The sequence below is a fragment of the Protopterus annectens genome, chromosome 4.part1 (genome assembly GCF_019279795.1).
Source record: "Protopterus annectens isolate FY-2018-M chromosome 4.part1, PAN1.0, whole genome shotgun sequence".
Classification (NCBI taxonomy): Eukaryota; Metazoa; Chordata; order Ceratodontiformes; family Protopteridae; genus Protopterus; species Protopterus annectens.
The window spans coordinates 164009987-164030878 of record NC_056734.1 but is presented as its reverse complement, the minus strand read 5'-3'; the positions used below and the strand labels follow the sequence as shown (position 1 = coordinate 164030878).

General features: G+C 42.8%; 1 protein-coding gene across 1 annotated transcript in view; it reads left to right on the top strand.

Annotated features, from left to right (window-relative positions):
• The window catches only part of PRKCI (protein kinase C iota), a 1721954-nt gene that overhangs the window by 624011 nt on the left and 1077051 nt on the right, over positions 1–20892 (top strand). The window contains exon 6 of the mRNA XM_044070065.1: positions 7509–7646. Coding sequence (XP_043926000.1) covers positions 7509–7646 — 138 coding nt within the window. The remainder of the gene's footprint in view (positions 1–7508; positions 7647–20892) is intronic.

The following is a 20892-nucleotide window of genomic DNA, read 5'->3' as shown; positions in this document are numbered from 1 at the left end:
GGATTTTCATTTGTACTGTATTCCTTGCCTATGCCCAGATCATAACGTGCCTTGCTGTCGGTTTTGTGCTAGATTTAACCAACGCACTATTAAGGGTCGGTATATCTTTGCTTCAAAATATTTTGGAAACCGATTTAATTACCCTGAAATGTTGTCTGATTGCAATCTGACTACCGGAGTTCACAAAAAACACAAAGAAAAGGACAGAGACAGACTGTTGAGGTCCAAAACTGCCGACAAAGCTTCTCCTAAGCCAGTTGCCGGTTCGCCGGTACTCAGTGAGATGCATTCGCAGCCCCTGATGCCTGCTACTTTCGAGTCACAGGCCTCTATCGAGACCCATGTGGAGTCTGGCATGCCGCAAAATTCTCAGAGTATTGTACCCGCGGATGTCTCTCCCTCGGATGGGTCTGGAGCTGCTGAGCAGGCACCGGCTTCTGAGGGGGTTTTCAGCCCTCAGCATTTCTATATAAAGCCAATGCCAGCTTCAAAAACAAAGACAAAAGCAACTTCTAAGGCTAAAAATCCGATGCATGAGTCACGTGCTCAGGCCTCTATGCCTAAAAAACAGATGATCAAAATGGCTGAAAACTTAATTACCTTGATAAGGGGTTCCCAACCCCCCCCCCCCCCCCCGATAAGAGGCCTAGGCAAGACACTGATTTTGAATCTTCAGATTAGGTTTCTATTTCTTTTGATTCCTCTTCTGATCAGGAATTTTCTATACCACCCTATGAGGATTCAGATGCAGAGGAATCCATCCCATCTGCATCTCCTCCTGAAGATTATTCTTTTGGAGAAACCTTGCTTACATTAAGGGAACATTTTCATTGGGAGAGTCAGGATTTCTCAGAATCAAAAAAGAGGCTTAGGGATTTCCTTCTTCCTCAGCATAGGCCTTTGGCTATACCTCCTGTATTAGACATTGTTGATGATATGTTTTCGGAATCAAACATGGCTCTAGATTCCCTACCTCCGGCTCCTAGTAAGCCAGACATATTACAGGGTTCCTGACTCCCACAAATTATTTTTTCAAAAATCCTGCTGCTGACCCTGAAACTATTTCACAGGGTCCCAAGGGTGTAAAGGCCTCAACAGCTAAGAATCCTACCCCCTCTGATAGAGATTCCAGGGCACTGGATAGATGGGGAGAAAAGGTTTATACGTCTGCAACCTTGGCAATTAGGGCCTTAAACTGCCAGTTTCATATGCTTAAATATTAACAGTATGTTATGGGATTATTGAAGCAGAAAATGATGTTGATTTCTGAATGTGTGGAAAATAAAGAATTACAAGGAATTATTGCATGCAGCAGAACAGGTTGGAAAGCATACTTTACACTGTGGTTTTGATTCCTTGGAGGCCTCTTGCAGGGCCGCAGTTGCTGGATCTGTGATTAGAAGGCATGCCTGGCTCAAGGAGCAAAATCTGCCTGATCATGTTAAAGCTAAATTGTTGGATGCACCTTTACAGCATGATACTCTGGTAATAAGGCAGAAGAGGTTTTAAAGAAAATGGAAGACAAAGCTAAATCTATGCAAACTGTAAAAGATTTCTTACAAGTGCAGACACCAAGATTCAGTAGACACTGGCCTACAAAAAATTGGTCCTTTCCTGTGTCCGACGGAGCCTCACAGGGAAAATCCAGGCGCTCAAAAGGCACTAGGTACCAATCACAGGGTTCTTACAGGTCAAAGCAATGGGGTGCCTCTATCTTCAAATCTGGAGGAAACGAAGCACAACCCTACAATACACAGTCTCAATGACTTCCCTCTGCCATCACCAAGCACTTATCTTTTGGCGGCCCCCTTAGGGGGAAAATTATCACTTCATGCTCAAAATTAGCAGTTAATAACCCAGGACAAGTGGGTATTAAACATGGTATCCCAGGGATACAGATTTCATTTTCATACCTTGCCATTTCCAAACGGTTGGCCAGATCTGCCACAAAATCAATGGGCAGAGGCACAGAAACAAGTTATGTCCCTCATGGATATGGGGACTATTCAACCAGTACCAGAACAGGAAAAAGGGAAGGGTTTTACTCAAGACTGTTCCTGGTACCCAGAAAAGACGATGCCTGGTGGCCAATACTGGATTTATCGATTTTGGACATCCCAAAATTCAAAATGCTGTCTTTGCAACAGCTTCTGCCCTTGCTGGGCAAGTACGCTTGGTTAGTGACTCTAGACTTAATAGCCTTACCTGCATATCCCAATAAGGGAATCATGCAGAAGATACTTCCTCTTCAAGGCTGGTTTTATGCATTACCATTTCTCTGCACTGCCCTTTGGCTTATCTACTGCACCCAGGGTCTTTACAAAGTGCCTGGCACCAGTAATTGCATTTTGCAGACAAAGAAGCATACAAATCTATCCTTACTTGGACGACTGTCTCATTCAAGCAGAAAACAAAACAAGGACATTCTTCTTCAACATCTAGTGTTTGTAAAAAGGCTTCTAACATGCCTGGGGTACACAATAAATGAAAAGAAATCACAACTGGTACCCTCTCAAAAGATTACATTCCTGGGTGCAAGCTTGAATACAACTGCCCAGATTGCTTACCTTACGCCAGAAAAGCAAAGGCAACTGACTATTTACTTCAAACAGATGGCAACAAAAACCCAGTTATCTGCAAGACAAATTCTGTAGACTTTGGGGTTCATGGCATCCTGCATTCTACTAATTCCATATGCAAGACTGCATATGAGGAAACTACAGTGGTATCTAAAAAATTTATGGAGTCAGCATTGTCACAGTCTGGAAACAGTGATTCCTCTCATTCCCTGCCTACAACAGGAGTTTCTTTGGTGGGCAGAGACATGTTACCAGAACAGGGGACGGTCTTTCACTCTACCTCCTGCCACCCAAACCCTAACTACAGACGCATCAGACTATGCTTGGGGGGGCCCACCTGGTGGGGAGAATCATTCAGGGCATATGGAGCCCAAAACAAATGCATCTGCATATCAACCTGAAAGAGATGTTAGCTGTTCAGAATGCCCTGACAGCCTTCAAGGACTTGCTTCATCCAGGGCAACTACTGATAAAGACGGACAACACCACGGTTATGTGGTACATAAACAAGCAGGAGGGTACACATTCCTACCCCCTTTATGACTAGCCATGGCATTGTGGGACACAGCCTTGACTTACCAAGTACATCTTCAAGCTCAATTCCTGCCAGGAAAATAAAATACTCTGGCAGACGACCTAAGCAGAAATTCTCATGGACCCTTACGAGTGGAAACTGGATCCACAAGTCTTCAGCATAACAGAGAAATCGGGGAGTCCAGACATAGATCTATTTGCCTCTCCCCAAAATTATCAACTGGACAAATTCTGCACAAGGACTCATCACAGACTAGCATGGAAAGTGGATGCCCTATCCTTCAGCTGGAAAAACCTATCAGTCTACGCCATTCCTCCTGTGCCTCTTCTTCCCAAGATCTTACTAAAGGTCAGACAGGAAAAAACAAAAATGATCCTAATTGCCCAGGACTGGCCTCGCCAGCACAGGTACCCAATTCTAAGGAATATTTCTCAACTTCCTCCTTGGTTCTTGCCTCAAAAACCTCATCTACTGTCTCAGCAGAGCAATCAAATTCTGCACAATCAGCTCCAAACTCTGAACCTGGCAGCTTGGCTGATCATGTAATTATTCAAACAACACCTCTCAGTAAATCTGTGATGGATGTCATTTGGAAGCCAGAAGGCCTAGTACTAGAAAAACTTATGCTTATAAATAGAAGAGGTTCTGTGCTTGGAACCAAGCACAAGGGACGGGCACAGCAAAGCCAAATATTCCTCAGATTTTACAATACTTGACTGAGATGCTTGACCAAGGACCTATCTTTTTCATCAATAAAAATCCATGCCTCTGCCATCTCGGCTCATTACAACACAGAGCCTCCCATCTTTTCTCATAGTCTGCTAAAACACTATCTTAGAGGGGCCAAAAATTGAAGGCCTCCCAGAAGATCACCAACGCCTGCATGGGACCCCAATTTTTTGTTGGAAAAGCTCACCCTGCCTCCATTTGAACCAGCAGCTACTGCGGATATAAAGTTTTTATCTTGGAAAACGGCTGTCCTTCTGGTGATCACTTCAGCAAGAAGGGTTTCAGAACTACAGGCCCTCATGGCTGTGGAGCCTTTTATTACATTTTACCCGGACAGGGTGTCCCTCAGGACCAATCCTTCTTTTATGCCTAAGGTGGTATCCAGTGTGGCTCTTAACCAAACTATTCACCTGCCAACTTTTTACCCATATCCGCAGAACAAGGGGGAGTGGATTCTACATTCCTTGGACGTACACAGACAACTAAGATTCTACTTAAACAGGACCAAATGTCTAAGGAAGTCTGAGCAGCTACTGGTGGCATTTGCTGCAGGATCAGAGAGAAGGCTATTTCAAAGCAGACTATTTCAAAGTGGATAAGCCACTGCATTCGTTTCTGCTATTTGCATCATGGTAAACCGGTGCCCAAGGGAATCGGGTCACATTCCACCAGGACTGCATCTACCTCAGCAGCTTTTCTCAGAGGGGTGCCAACCAAAGACATTCTAGAAGCTGTTACTTGGAGCTCTGTTCATACTTTTACAAAGCATTATCATTTGCCTCTCTTCTCTAAGTCCAGGGCAGGCTTTGCCACTACAGTTCTGCAGGGCCTTATAGCCGCTCCTAATACTATTTAGTTCCATCCTCCCATCTATAGCTTTGGGATTCTACCCAAATGTAATGACTACAATAGTGAAACACGAAGAACATAGTACAGTTGTGTACACTTACCATAAATGTAGATGTTCGAGTGTATTCACTGTTGCAGTCCGGGTTACCCGCCCGCCATCCCCCTTTTTTCTAGAACTTCTCTTTCTTTCACTATGTTCTACAGACTTTGTGGTGTATTTGCTTTTAGATGAAGGTAAAGTTTATGTTACAATTGCATTTATATATATATATATATATATATATATATATATATATATATATATATATATATATATATATTTGCTCCCCATTTGGGGGGCACCTGACATCTGGGGCAAGAAGAACTGAAGAAAATGGCGTTGGCTGCATGTTTTATACCCCTGACGACCTGACGTCATGGAAGAGGGGACAGCAACCGATGCAGGACCCAAGACTTTGATGTTTAGGCCGACTGAGGGCAACCTGCCAGCAGATTACCCAAATGTAATGACTGCAACAGTGAATACACTCGAACATCTACATTTATGGTAAGTGTACACAACTGTACTTTTTTGTTTGCTTTCCTTGTGATTTGGATTATCTGCAATAAATATTTTTGGAGAGGAATCAGTTTGCTGAGCATTTTCTTGTATTTTGTGGTTTTGGGGCTTTTTTGTTTCATTTCTTATTTAAAGCTCTGATGTCTTTAAAGCCTCCACAGTCAGCTCATCCTTTCTGTCATAAGAGAATGAGAGAGTTTTTCAGAGGAAGTGGACTTTGATGCTGAGGGGGGAATCAGTTGTTTACTCTTCTTAAATCCATTCCCCCAACAAGATTAAATCCGAGGTTGAGAAAACCCTTTCCCCTGACTCCCCAGTAGAGAAACTGTGGTATGAAGAAACTGTTTTTAGGATGCTGGGCTATTTTCTTTGGGAGGGAGAAACAGGCTTTAGAGGCACAAAAGAGAGATGACTTGTTGAGTATGGGTTACTAATCCCTCAGATATTCCTTCTGTACTTTGAGGCCTTACAAGAGAATTTTTGAACAACTGGGCTGAACTTTGAGTAACAGTTACCAGTAGTAAGAAATGTGATTAATTTTATAAGGCACCCGATACAAGTTTTTATATGAAAACTCAATCTTCAGATCAAACAGTGGTATCTAACGAGTCTGACAAAGCAGTTGACGTTCTTCTGTCTGCTAATGCCATGCCCAATGATAAGGACAGTAAAGCTATGTACAGATCTGCAACCGCGATCAAATGAAAGACATTGTACAGTTGTGCAAGAACTTCTCATAACAGTAAATGTTCAACTAGAGCACTGTTGCAGTATCTGCACCATCCCTCTTTCCTCTCTGTTTTCTTCTTGTTGGTCAAGGAGGAGCATATCTCCCCCTTTTCCAGTTTTTTCAGATGACATGAGTTTGGTTCCTACCCTGTTTTTGCCTTGGTTTTCTCTATCTCTGGCAAGAAGTCCTGATGAACTTTCTGCCAGTGTATCCCTTGTGTACCAGCACACTTCTGTGTATCTGGGTCTTGAGGTAGACGCACAGTGCGAGAGGAAGGTTCCCAAGCTTTGGCATGTTGACTAGACATGGTATTTTTGGCAAGATACTTCCCATATGTGTGTGCAGTTCTACAACAGAGATCTGCTCACACATCTGCTGTTATGGTAAGTTCTTTCATAGCTGTACTTTCTTCTGTGTACTCTGTCAATTTGTGCAGTGATGTCTGGGTGCTTACAGTGTCTCATAACTTTAAGGTGCACTGGATGCTGTGCTGTGAGTCCTCTGTAGAATGTAAAGCTCCTTCCTGAGCCTCTGCTACACTTCATAATTTTAAGGAGTACAGGCTGAGGTGCTGTGCACACCTTTTCTATAATGTGAAGCCCCCCCCCCCTTACACACACCCCCACACACACACACCTGTAAAGTTCTGTAGTTGTAGGTGCATCAAGTGCAGTACAATCCACTGTCTTTATAATGTGACCCCCCACCCCTTATTTAAGTTTATCTGTCAGTCACACCCTCCCGCTGGCTTCCACTCAGTACTCTTTGAGGATTGGAAATGAGTAATATGCAGTACTCTTGGCATAATTCATTTTCCATTGGATTACACTGAGCTCCAACTAATAGATGTACGGTTCTCTGAATCTTGCATCTCAGCTCACTGTTTAAGTCTACATTATGGTTTGTTCCTGGTGTGGATAGTGACTTGGGAATCTATGGCAAAGAAAAAAAATGAAAAGGAGACAGCATTTGAAACTGTAGTATGAGAGGCTTAGGTGACATACAAAATAAGAATTTCTGAAAAAAGTTAGTAGATGTCTGGACCACCCATCCTGAAAACTCCAAAATGTATTATGAGGGTAAATAAACAAATAAGCTGGTAGTTAAATAGGATGTACAACTTGTTCCCTGTAGGTAACTGAAAAGACTAGCCACCTAGCTGTGTAACATTCTTTCTAGGTAATGGTAACTGTTGATGTGAAACTCTGACCCTATAAGGAAAATGGGGGTTATGGATAGATGGAAGTAGAGACAAACTGGATGGGCCTTCGCAGTCTTTCTGTTGTCCTTGCTCTGTGCTTTTGTTTTATGTTGATGATCTAATTTTTCTAGTGAATTGTGTATTTTCTGGAGTCGTATGTGGGGTTCTGAGAAGGCATCATGTCAGCTGATTTTAACAGATGTATGTCAGAGTTGATGGTTTTTGTGGTGAAGGTAAATTGTTTCAGAGTTATGACACCAATATTCTGCTGTTCAGTATTTGTGGCTGATAAAATTGATGGTCCTTTCTTGTTTTTTTCCTCACAGCGTGCTCATTGTGCAATATGTACTGACAGAATATGGGGTTTGGGACGACAGGGCTACAAATGCATCAACTGTAAACTTCTTGTCCACAAGAAATGCCACAAACTGGTCATAATAGAATGTGGGAGATCTACATTACCAGTAAGTTTTTTTTTCTTTCTATGTCATGCATTTAACTTCAGAAGACTCTTCTGCCTTTGAAATGTGCAGTTAGAAGCCAGTATGAGAAGGTTGAGGTCTTTTCACGTTTGAAAATGTGTTCTTCCATTTGTGTTTATTAACTCCCATGTTGTGTTTGAGTTGCATGTAAATATGTCTAATGCTGAAGTGTTTGCTTGTTAAAGTAACAGCATGCTTTCTTTAGTATTAGGTTATTAATTTGTTAATGTACTTGTTTGTGCCTTAATGCCTAGACTGTTTCACAATCTAGGTGAAGTAAATAGAGTAAAAAAAAATGATGTAAAGTTGCTGTGATGGATTGGCATAGCACTTCCAGGAATTGTTCCATCCTTATGTCCATTCTTTGCCAATATAAACTTCAGCTCCAACTACCCATCAACCCCGAATGGGATTAAGTGAGTACTCTACAAAGAGTGAGTGAATGAATACACGTGTGCGCACTTAAACACACATCTGTGTACATGAGGAGTAGTTTGTTGTTGAATGTTTTTGCTGACTGACTAAACTGCTGCGTTTTTTATGTTGAATGTCAACGGTGGAGATTGTGAATTCAGTAATGTCAAAGGGAGGTGTGTTTTGCACGAAATGTGCTTGGGTTAAGGTAAGTGGGTGTGTGCTAATACTGAAACTTTTGGATGTACAGCAGTTTTCAGCATTAGTGGTAGGAGTGTTTGTAAGGAGGTTTGTGGTGTAGTTAAGGGTATAGTTTTAGTGCTGTGCATGTGTGCAGTGTTTGGATAGCTTGTCCCAAATGTGTTGTGTAGTGGTGCTGTTGGGGAAAGTATTTTTCGTAATGTGTGCAGAGTTGAGGTTAGAGGGAAGGGTTAGGGTTAGTACTGAGTTAGGGGCACCTCCTCACTCCCCCTTACTCATGTGTGCTAACAGTAACCAAGCCCCTGCTGTTAATTCAAGCCCTGTACATTACCTTATGAAAAAGCCTTTCCCCAACAGAACACTGTTCATACAAGTTTGGTCTGTAGTGGTGGTCACATTTTTTGATTTCGCAAAAGGAGAGCATTTGTTTTTCTTTTGTGATTGGTTGAGTTTTGGCTTTTTTACTTTTTTTGAGTGAATTTTGAGTTGAGGATGAAGATGGAGTGAGTATTGCTGAGTGTTCAGTATAAAATTTGATTGTACACGCATGTGCGCATACTTAGAGACTACAGAAGCAATATGACTGAATCATTATACAACCATACAGAAATGAAAATTAGTAAATATTTTAAAATAATTAACAGCAGAATGAGGGGTTCACTGCAAGTCTGAAAGGGAGGACAGTACCTGCCAACTTAACTTTCCTATATTTGGCCTCTGAATTGTTGGAGGTAGTCTGTAGCTTATCTCAACAAAGCTACTGCTTAATTGAACAAGTGTCCAGGCTTGATTAAGTATTGTCCTTTGAGTTGGCCTTGTTAGTAGTAGTTATAAGAATGGGGTTTATTCTCTCCAGTGACATAGAGGGATAAAGTCAAACTGATCCTGAGTTTGATTAATGGCTTCGGAGACTGACTGAATGACAGGGAGGGATGAAGGTGTGTTCGTCCTGGGGGAGGGAGGGATGAAGGTGTGTTCGTCCTGGGGGAGGGAGAGTGGTTGCACAGGCATCCCCTATGACATCTCTGGTGGAGGCTGTGGATTGAGCAGTCTAAAATGGGGATTGGGAGGAACATGGCTGGGGTTCTGCAGAGGCAGGGCAAGATGTTTCAGGTTTCATGCCTACCCCTCATCATGTGACCGTGCAGCTGAGGAGGGTGGAGAGACTAGGGTACTCCTCAAAAAGAGAAAAAAATAAAAGTATGTTGGACAAGACCTCCCTGCCCTGGGGCATCTTAAGATTCTTGTCAGTGACTGGCAGACCCGATGATGGACAGTGGGGCAAGGGGGGATGGCTGTCACTATGACAGAGAGAGAGAATAGCATACTCAAAAAAATGATGTTTAAATTAAAAATAGGTTGCATAACCCAACACATGCATTCAAAATTTCTTTTAGACAGGGCACCATCTGCAAAATAGATATGTTTAAACAGTTTAGTGGTTCTTTGCTGGCATCAGCAAGTAAGAAATGTCCTGCAAATTCAGTCCCATTCCCTGCCGAAACAGAGTGGGGACCTCCTGAAAGTCTAAAAGCCATTGTTTTTGTTGGGCTGTGCTGTTGTGGTTAAAACAAAGTGAGCATGTCCCTGAAGTGACAGTTCTTGGAGCTGCTTTGCTGTTGGCTTGAGAGCAGTAGGACGATAGTCCTGTTACAGAAAGGCTGACCGTAAAGAAGCTGCCCACCTTTTGTGTTCATCATACATGAGATTTTGTTGCTGCCAACTGCAGGTTGAGTATTTTTTCTGTGACAACACCATAACTTTACAGTATTTGTGAACAGGGTATCTTTAAAACATTGATAAAGTATCTGATAGTAGTGGGTCCATCCTCTTTAGCATTTACGGTTACGTCTGCACCCATTATGACCACTTGACACTCCAAATCTTACCAGGCTGCTACGTATTTCCCTCACCACCAAGTGCTCTGTGCTAGTTCACCTCTTCCAGAGCCTTATACTGATGTTGATTTCTAAATATTTTCAGGCTCTTTAGCATTTTTTGACTTTTTCTGTTAAGTGTTTGTGAGTGACAAATGTTGAGTACCCTGCCTTTTAACTTTTGGGTGATCTTTTCAGAATTCAGAGAAGTTTGACCAGAATTCCTCCAGTTTTCCCTTCTCTTCCATATGCTTAGCCTCTTGTTCTTAGTCTTTTTTCCTTCTGACACTTCCTTTACTTAGGCGAGTTAATGTATAGTTTCACTCTGTTTTTTAGTTGTTTTCCTTCAGGGAATGTTGGTGTTTTCTGGGGACTTCTTTAGGCCCTTAACTAATCTTTACTTAAGCATTTTTTTTTGTTTCTTTGTTCTGTCCTCCCTTTGCTGTAGCCTCTCTCCATAACATTTGGGTTACTTTTTTAATACCTTCTTTAAATTATCACTAAAGACACAGGGAAGCATACATTACTATAAAAGAAAACAAACCATATTAACTTGTTTCCAGTTATATACATTATACACCATATATTTTTTTTAATAACCATCTCCAGTCCAACATTACATAAATTGCTCAATTCCTGCCTTCCGTTAAACGTCACTTCTCCTCCAGAACATTATTCTGCTTGCATTTTTCCACTATTTCCATTTATTTCTGTGTAATTTACTCCTTTCCTTTTCTAAAGACCCCAGTTCTTTTGTCTGTTACAATATTCAATACTTCAAATACACTTGGTTTAGACTTTGATTTCCATTTTCTTATTGCTTTTTGGCAAACAACAGAATTAAACTTAAGGTGTTACTATGTCTAGCCAATTCAGATCCTGTCTCCCGGCTCAAAGGAATCATTTCCTTAGTTACACTCATTTGCTAGCTCAATTTTTCTGACAGAGTACTCTGTATGGAATTTTTAAAATCTGCCAACTCATTACATTCTCAAAACATATGTTCCTTCTTACAACTTTTTCCCTATCACACCTCCAGCATTTGCCATCTACCCGAGGAAGATTTTTTTGGATTCTGCTTGGGGACAAAAAAGTACCTATACAAACACAAGCAACAATCCTAAACTTTTTTGACTTTGTTGCACACATGAGAGCTGTACGTGTCCTCTCATTGTTCTCTTTTAAATTGCTTATCCAATCTTCCCAAACTTTTTTAACCTCCTCTGATTGATTCTTGTAGTTTATTGTAGTTTATTGTGCAATATTGTTTATGCCGTACTAATTATCCCTTTTTAACAGCAACTTTTGTTGTAGATTCAACTAAAAACTCAAGCAGAGCGGGTCTTGCACTTAGGAATCCCCTGATGTTCTTCGTGTTTCACTGTTGCAGTCATCACATTTGGTTTATTTGCTTGCAGTAGCCCTCAGTCGGCCTGATTATCAAAGTGTTGGGTCCTGCGTCGGCTGCTGTCCCTTCTTCCATGATGTCAGGTCGTCAGGGGTATAAAGCATGCAGCCGATGCCATTACATCAGTCTTCCTTGCCGTGCGGTGCCCGAAGCAGTTCGCAAGTGCCGGTCGGCTGACTCCTGAAATTTTCGAGTTTCAGAAACGAAGTCTTAAACTAAAGCTAAGTACTCCATTGGGGAAACTTTTTCTTGCTCTAAACCAATGTCAGTAAAAGTCAATAATTGTATTTTTTGTGGAAAGCAAATACCTCACAAACATTTTCATTTGTACTGTATTCCTTGCCTAAGCCCTGACCACAACATACCTCCCTGTCGGTTTTGTGCCTTATTTAATCAGCGAACTATCCATCGTCTGTATATTTTTGCCTCTAAATATTTTGGTTCTCGGTTTAATTATCCAGAAATGCCCGTTAGCCATCCAGCTACCGGGATTTCAAAAAAACGCAAAGATAAAGACAGAGACAGGCCGCCGAGGTCCAAAACTGCAGACGATGCTTCTCCTAAGCCAGTCGCCAGTTCGTCAGTACTCAGTGAGGTGCTTTCGCAGCCCCTGATACTCGCTACTTCTGATTCGCAGGCTTCTACTGAGACCCATTCGGAGTCCGTTATGCTGTCAGAGGCTTTACCTATGGAACCTGTGGATGTCTCTACCTTGGATGGGTCCAGAACCGCTGTGCAGGCACCGGCTTTTGAGGATGTATTCAGGCCTACTAAATCTCTATCTCTGTCTAAAAAACTGACGGCCAGGGCACATGTTCAGGCCCCTATGCCTGAAAAACAAATGATCAAAGTGACTGAAGATCTAATTACTCTAATCAGGGGTAGTCAACCCCCCCCCCCCCCCCCAAGAGGCCTAGGGCTGAGCTTGATTATGAATCTTCTGATCAGGTTTCTGTTTGTTCTGATTCTTCTAATGACCTGGATTTGTCCATACCTACTTTTGAGGATTCTGATACAGAGGAATGCATTCTCTCTGCTTCCCCTCCTGAGGATTTTTTTATTTGGGGAAACTTTACATGCCTTAAGGGAGCATTTCCACTGGGAAAGTCAGGAATTTTCTGATTCAAAAAAGAGGCTTAGGAATTTCCTTCTACCTCAGCATAGGCCCTTGGCTATACCTCCTGTACTAGACATTGTTGATGATGTGTTTTCATACCCCAGTATGGCCCCTGATTCCCTGCCTCTGGCTCCTAGTAAACCTGGCAGATACTACAGGGTTCCTGAGTCCCACAAATTCCTTTTGGAAAACCCTGTTGCAGATCCAGAAACCATTTCTCAAGGGCCCAAGGGCATTAAGGCTTCTACTGCTAAAAATCCTACCCCTTCTGATAGAGACTCCAGGGCGCTGGGTAGATGGGGTAAGAAAGTTTATACTTCTACAACCTTGGCAATCAGGGCTTTAAACTGCCAATTTCATATGTTAAAATATCAACAGCATATTATTGGACTGCTTAAACAGAAAATGATGTTGTTTCCTGACTGTGTAGAAATTAAAGATTTACAGGATTTATTGCACTCTGCTGAACAAGTTGGATTTGATTCTTTAGAAGCCTCCTGCAGGGCTGCTGTTACTGGGTCTGTGCTTAGAAGGCATGCTTGGCTTAAGGAGCAATCTTTGCCTGATCATGTTAAAGCGAAATTGTTGTATGCTCCTTTAAATCAGGGCAGTCTGTTTGGCAATAAGGCTGAAGAAGTTCTAAAAAAGATGGAAGATGAAGCTAAATCTAGAAAACTGTTAAAGATTTCTTACAAGTGCAACCTCCAATATTTAGTAGGCACTGGCCTACTAAGAATTGGTCCTTTCCAGATTCTTCCAGATCCTCTCAAGCCAAACCCAAACTCTCCAAAAGCACCAGGTTTCAGTCCCAGGGGACTCTCAGAACTAAGCAATGGGGGAGGCCTCCACTTCCAAATCTGGAAATAAGACACCCCCCCCTATGGTAAACAGTCTCAATGACTTCCTTTTAAAATTACCAAGCACTTACCTTTTAGCCGCCCCTTTGGGGGGAAAGATTGTTCTTCATGCAAGAAACTGGGAACTCATAACCCAGGACAAATGGGTTTTAAATATAGTGTCCCAGGGATACAGATTTTATTTCCACACGTTGCCAACACCAAACGGGTGGCCAGACCTGCCCCCAAATCAGTGGGCAGAGGCTCAAAAACAAGTACTTTCCCTCTTAAACATGGGGGCTATTCAGCCAGTACCAGAAGAAGAAAAGGGACTAGGTTTCTATTCCAGGCTCTATCTGGTACCCAGAAAAGACAAATCATGCCGTCCAATTCTGGACCTGTATCCTCTAAACACCTTTCTGGACATTCCAAAATTCAAGATGCTGACTCTTCACCAGTTACTTCCTATGCTAGGCAAAGACACCTGCTTGGCAACTTTAGATTTAAAAGAAGCATACCTGCACATGCCAATCTGGGAATCTTGCAGAAGATACCTACGCTTCAAAGCAGGCTGCTTGCATCATCAGTTCTCTGCACTGCCCTTTGGCTTGTCTACTGCGCCCAGGGTATTCACAAAGTGCCTGGCTCCAGTTATTGCATTTTGCAGGCAAAGAAATATTCAAATATATCCATACTTGGACGATTGTCTAATTCAGGCAGAAAACCAGGGCATACTTCTAAATCATCTGGCGTTTGTAAAATGGGTTCTAACTTGTCTAGGGTACACCATAAACGAAAAGAAATCACAACTGGGTACCCTCTCAACAGATTACATTCCTGTGTGCAAGCTTGAATACAACTGCCCAGATGGCTTTCCTCATACCAGAGAAACAAATTAATTTGGTAACGTACCTCAGACAAGTGGCCACAAAAAGCCTGCTATCTGCAAGACAAATACTGCAAGCCTTGGGGTTCATGGCCTCCTGCATTCTTCTAATTCCATATGCAAGACTGCATATGAGGAAATTACAGTGGTACTTAAAAAGTCTATGGAATCAGCATTGTCACAGCCAGGAAACAATGATTCCTATCATACCTTGCCTACGCCTGGAATTTCTATGGTGGGCAGAGGCCTGCCACCAAAACAAGGGACTGCCATTCACACTCCCCCCTGCTGCCCAAACCCTAACTACAGATGCATCAGACTATGCATGGGGGATCACCTGGCAGGGAAGTGCATTCAGGGCAAATGGAACCCAAATCAAATGCACCTACATATAAATCAAAAAGAAATGTTAGCCGTACAGAATGCTCTGACAGCCTTCAAGGACTACATTCTTCCAGGACAACTACTGGTAAAGATGGACAACACCACAGTTATGTGGTACATAAACAAGCAGGGGGTACACATTCTTACCCCCTGTGCAGACTAGCCATGACATTGTGGAACACAGCCTTGAGCTTACCAAGTGCACCTACAAACTCAATTCCTGTCAGGAAAATTGAATACACTGGCAGACGGACTAAGCAGAAATCTCATGGACCCACACGAGTGGAAACTGGAATCACAGGTTTTCAACATGTTGACAAGCAAATGGGGGAGCCCGGACATAGATCTATTTGCCTCCCCTCAGAACTACCAGTTGGACAAGTTTTGCACAAGGACTCCCCACAAAGAAGCCTGGAAAGTGGATGCGGTGTCCTTCAGCTGGAAAAGCCTATCAGTCTACGCCTTTCCCCCTCTGCTCTCCAAAGTTCTGCTAAAAGTCAAACAGGACAAACCAAGAATGATTTAGATTGCTCCAGACTGGCCACGCCAACACTGGTACCCACTCCTGCGCAGTGTGTCACAAATATCTCCATGGCACCTGCCTCAGACCCCTTCCTTGCTGTCTCAGCAGGAGAACCAAATTGTGCACACTCAGCTTCCAACATTGAACCTTGCAGCCTGGCTAATCACTTAAATTCACCTTTATCTTCCCTCATTAAACCTGTGATGGATGTCATCTTGGAGGCGAGAAGACCTAGTACTAGAAAATCTTATGATGACAAATGGAAAAGATTCTGTGCCTGAAACCAATCTTTAGGGATGAGCACAGCAGTGCCCAATTTACCTCAGATTTTGCAATACTTAACTCAGATGCTTCACAAGGGCCTGTCCTTTTCCTCTATTAAAATCCATGCTTCAGCTATTTCAGCTACACAGAACCAACCCTCTTCTCTCATCCCTTGCTCAAGCAGCATCTCAGAAAGGCAAAGAACTTGAGATCACCTAGGAAAGTTCCTACCCCTGTCTGAGACCTTAACTTTGTTTTGGAGAGGCTCACTCTACCTCCTTTCGAGCCAGCTGCTACTGCAGACTTAAAATTTCTTTCTTGGAAACAGCCTTCCCTTTAGCAATCATTTCAGCTAGAAGGATATCTGAATTACAGGCTGTTATGGCAGTGGAGCCTTTCATCATCTTTCATGTGGACAGGGTATCTCTGAGGACCAATCCATTCTTCATGCCCAAGGTGGTTTCCAGTGTGGCTCTTAATCAGTCCATTCATTTGCCAACCTTTTTTCCCAGTCCACAGAACAAAGGGGAACGGATTCTGCATTCCTTGGATGTGCACAGACAACTTAGATTCTACTTGGACAGGATTAAATCTCGAAGAACATCTGACCAATTGCTGGTAGCATTTGCTGCAGGGGCAGAGGGGAAGGCTATTTCAAAACAAACCATTTCTAAATGGATAAGCCATTGCATTCATTTCTGCTGTAAGCACCATGGAAAACCTATCCCCCAGGGGATCAGATCTCACTCCACCAGGGCTGCATCTACTTCTGCAGCCGTTCTCAGAGGTGTTCCTATCAGGGATATTCTAGAAGCTGCTACCTGGAGTTCTGTACCTACTTTCACCAAGCATTATCATTTACCACTTTTCTGTAAATCCAGAGCTGGTTTTGCCACTGCTGTCTTGCAGGGCCTTATAGCTGGCCCTAATGCTGTATAAACTCCTCCTCACCACCATAGCTTTGGGAATCTACCCAATGTAATGACTGCAGCAGTGAAACGCTAAGAACGTAGTACAGTTGTGTACACTTACCATAAATGTAGATGTTCGAGTGTATTCACTTGTTGCAGTCCTGGTTACCCTCCCTCCAGCCCCCTATTTTTCTTTAGCTATACCTCTACTTTCTTTTACTGTGCTTAAAAGCCTTTTTGGTGTATTTGCTTTTGGTTGGAGGTATATTTTTGTGTTTTTTAATTTTATTGGCTCCCCATTAGGGGGGTACCTGACATCTGGGGCAAGAAAAACTGATGTAATGGCGTCGGATGCATGTTTTATACCTCTGACGTCATGGAAGAAGGGACAGCAACCGACGCAGGACCCAAGACTTTGTTAATCAGGCCGACTGAGGGCAACCTGCCAGCAGATTACTCAAATGTAATGACTGCAACTGTGAATACATTCGACCATCTACATTTATGGTAAGTGTACACAACTGTACTTTCTCTGCACTGCCCTTTGGCTTATGTACTGCGCCCAGGGTAGTCACGAAGTGCCTAGCTCCAGTCGTTGCATTTTGCAGGCAAAGAAACATTCAAATATATGCATACCTAGACGATTGTCTAATTCAGTCAGAAAGCCAGGACATACTTTTGAATCATCTGTCGTTTGTTCAAAAGGTGCAAACTTGTCTGGGGTACACCATAAATGAAAAGAAATCACATCTGGTACCCTGTCAACAAATTATATTCCTGGGAGCAAGCTTGAACACAACTTCCCAGATGGCTTTCCTCACGCCAGAGAAACAAATTCATTTGACAACTTACTTCAAACTAATGGCCACAAAAACCTTGCTATCAGCAAGGCAAATACTGCAAGCCTTGGGGTTCATGGCCTCTTGCATTCTTCTAATTCCATATGCAAGACTGCATATGAGGAAACTACAGTGGCATCTAAAAAGCCTATGGTGTCAACATTCTCAAGACCTAGAAGCAATGATCCCTGTCATACCTTGCCTTACAGCTAAAGTTCCTTTGGTGGGCAGAGGCCTGCCACCAAAACAAGGGACTACCATTCACACTACCCCCTGCCGCCCAAACCCTTACAACAGATGCATCAGTCTATGCATGGGGGCTCACCTGGCAGGGAAGTGCATTCAGGGCAAATGGAACCCAAGTCAAATGCACCTGTATATCAGTCAAAAAGAAATGTTGGCTGTACAGAATGCTCTGACAGCCTTCAAGGACCACATTCTTCCAAGACAATTAATGGTAAGGACGGACAACACCACTGTTATGTGGTACATAAACAAGCAGGGGGGTTACCCATTCTTACCCCCTCTGCAGACTAGCCATGGCTCTGTGGAACACAGCCTTGAGCTACCAAGTGCATCTACAGGATCACTTCCTGCAAGGAAAACTAAATACACTGGCAGACAAACTCAGCAGAAATCTCATGGACCCACACGAGTGGAAACTGGAACCAGAGATATTCAACATGTTGTTAAACAAATGGTGGTGTCCAGATATAAGACCTGTTTGCCTCCCCCCAGAACTACCAATTGGACAAATTCTGCACAAGCATTCCCCACAAACAAGCTTGGAAAGTGGATGATCTGTCCTTCAGCTGGAAAAATCTATCAGTTTATGCCATTCCTCCTCTGCCTCTCCTCTCCAAAGTACTACTAAAGATCAAATAGGACAAATAAAGGACAGTACTGATTGCACCAGACTGGTTACGCCAACACTGGTACTTCCTCTTGCACAGTTTCACTGCTGGCGATATGGCACCTGCCTCAGACCCCTACCCTGCTATCGCAGCAGGAGAGCCAGATTTTGCACCCTTAGCTTCAAACCCTGACCCTGGCATCCTGACTAATTTCCTAATCTCTCCATTACCATCCCTCAACAAACAAGTGTTGGATGTCATTTTTAAGGCAAGGAGGCCTAGTACTAGAAAATCTTATGCTGAAAAATGGAAAAGATTATGTGCCTGGAACCAAACTCAAGGGATGGGCACAGCAGCGCCCAATTTACCTCAGATTCTTCAATACTTGACTGTGATGCTTCACAAGGGCCTTTCCTTTTCCTCAATCAAAATTCACGCCTCAGCCATTTCAGCTCATTACAACACAGAACCCACCCCTCTTCTCTCATCCACTGCTCAAGCAGTTCCTCAGAGGGGCCAAAAACTTAAGACCACCCAGGAGAGCCCCAACTCCAGCCTGGGACCTTAACTTTGTATTGGAAAAACTCACTCTTCCTCCTTTTGAGCCAGCTGCAAGTGCAGAGTTGAAAATTCTTTCTTGGAAAACGACCTTCCTTTTCGCAATTACTTCAGCAAGAAGGGTATCTGAACTACAGGCCGTTATGGCAGTGGAGCCTTTCATCATATTTCATGCGGACAGGGTGTCCCTCAGGACCAATCCCTCCTTCATGCCCAAGGAGGTATCCAGTGTGGCTCTTAATCAGTCCATTCATTTGCCAACCTTCTTTTCTAATCCACAGAACAAAGGGGAAAGGATACTGCACTCCTTAGATGTGCACAGACAACTTAGATTTTACTTGGACAGGACTAAACCTCAAAGGAAATCTGAACAACTGCTGGTGGCATTTGCTGCAGGGGGAGAGCGGAAGGCTATTTCAAAGCAAACCATTTCCTAAATGGATAGGCCATTGCATTAATTTCTGCTATAAGCACCATGGAAAACCTATCCCACTGGGGATTAGACCACATTCAGCCAGGGCTGCATCTACCTCTACAGCCTTTCTCAGAGGTGTACCTACCAGGGACATCCTAGATGCTGCTACCTGGAGTTCTGTACATACTTTCACCAAGCATTACCATTTACCAATTTTCTCTAAATCCAGAGCTGGCTTTGCCACTGCAGTCTTGCAGGGCTTTATAGCTGGTCCTAATGCTATCTCTAAATGCCTCCTCCCATCCTTAGCTTTGGGAATCTACCCAAATGTGATGACTGCAACAGTGAAACATGAAGAACATAGTGCAGTTGTGTACACTTACCATAAATGTAGATGTTCGAGTGTATTCACTGTTGCAGTCCTGGTTACCTTCCCTCCAACCCCCTGACTTCTTTTGGCTATACCTTTACTCTCCTTAAAAGCTTTTTGGTGTATTTGCTTTTTTATTGGAGGTGTAACCTTGTGTATATATATTTAATTGTTTCCCATTAGGGGGCACCTGACATCTGGGGCAAGAAAAACTGATATAATGGCATTAGCTGCATTCTTTATACCCCTGACTACCTGACGTCACGGAAGATGAGACCGCAACCGACGCAGAACCCAAGACTTTGATAATCAGGCCGACTGAGGGCTACTACAAGCAGATAACCCAAATGTGATGACTGCAACAGTGAATACACTCTAACATCTACATTTATGGTAAGTGTACACAACTGTACTTTCCTTTCTCTTTGCCTATACTCTGACATCAGACCTTGGTAGGAAAGGCAGTCTTTAGTGTGCAGTCCAAAAGTTTTCTTAGTCTTATCCCATTGTATTACATTTCCCTTTCTAGTTATTTGCTTCCAGTACCTTGATTCCTTTAACAGATTTCTCCAGTAAATTCCAGCCCCTCCTTGCTATTCTCTGTACCCCTGCTGGCAGAATCTCCTTTTGCCAATCTCGTGTTGGCTTAGATCTTAAAATACTTTCTACTTTATGAATATAATATTCTGTATGGCTGCTGCTCTTCTCCTTAAGGATCTACATCAAAAATTCCTCCATCTTATTTCTTTAATATCTCCCCGTTTTATCATCTCTCCTTTCCACTTTGAATTATATTTTTCTACTCATTGTTATGTATATGAGCCGTAATTGTGTACCTCTAAAATAACCCTTCAAATCAGGCAATCCTAAACCACGTTGTTCTGTTGGAAGACCAACTTATCCCACTTAACTCATGCCCTCATCCCCATCCAAGGTAAATTTCTTCAACTCTTTATTATAGTCCACAGCTTCTCCTCTGTTTGATAAAAACATGTCTGATCTGTATATAAAAATAAGGGGCCTAAAAACCTTTTCCTTGCTTCTGTCTTAAGCTTTGGGTTAATTTTTGTGTAATTATTTGGCTCCAGCCCCTATTGTTACAGAAACAGAGTGAGGATTCCTCTGTTGCTGCACCCGTGAAAAGATTCTTCTACAAAATGTTCACTTCCTGTATTTGGCTTTTCTGGCGATCAGTCATAGACCTCAGAGGTATGAAATTTTTAAATGGCTTACTCCTGCTACCTTTTAATGTCAACTGGAAAGGCTCCAACTATGTAGCTAGGACCTTTCTACTCAAGTGGTTCCACTGTGATGAGGAATCTTTCTTTGACACTGATGTTTGCATTTTATTTGACCTCAAAATGTCTTATG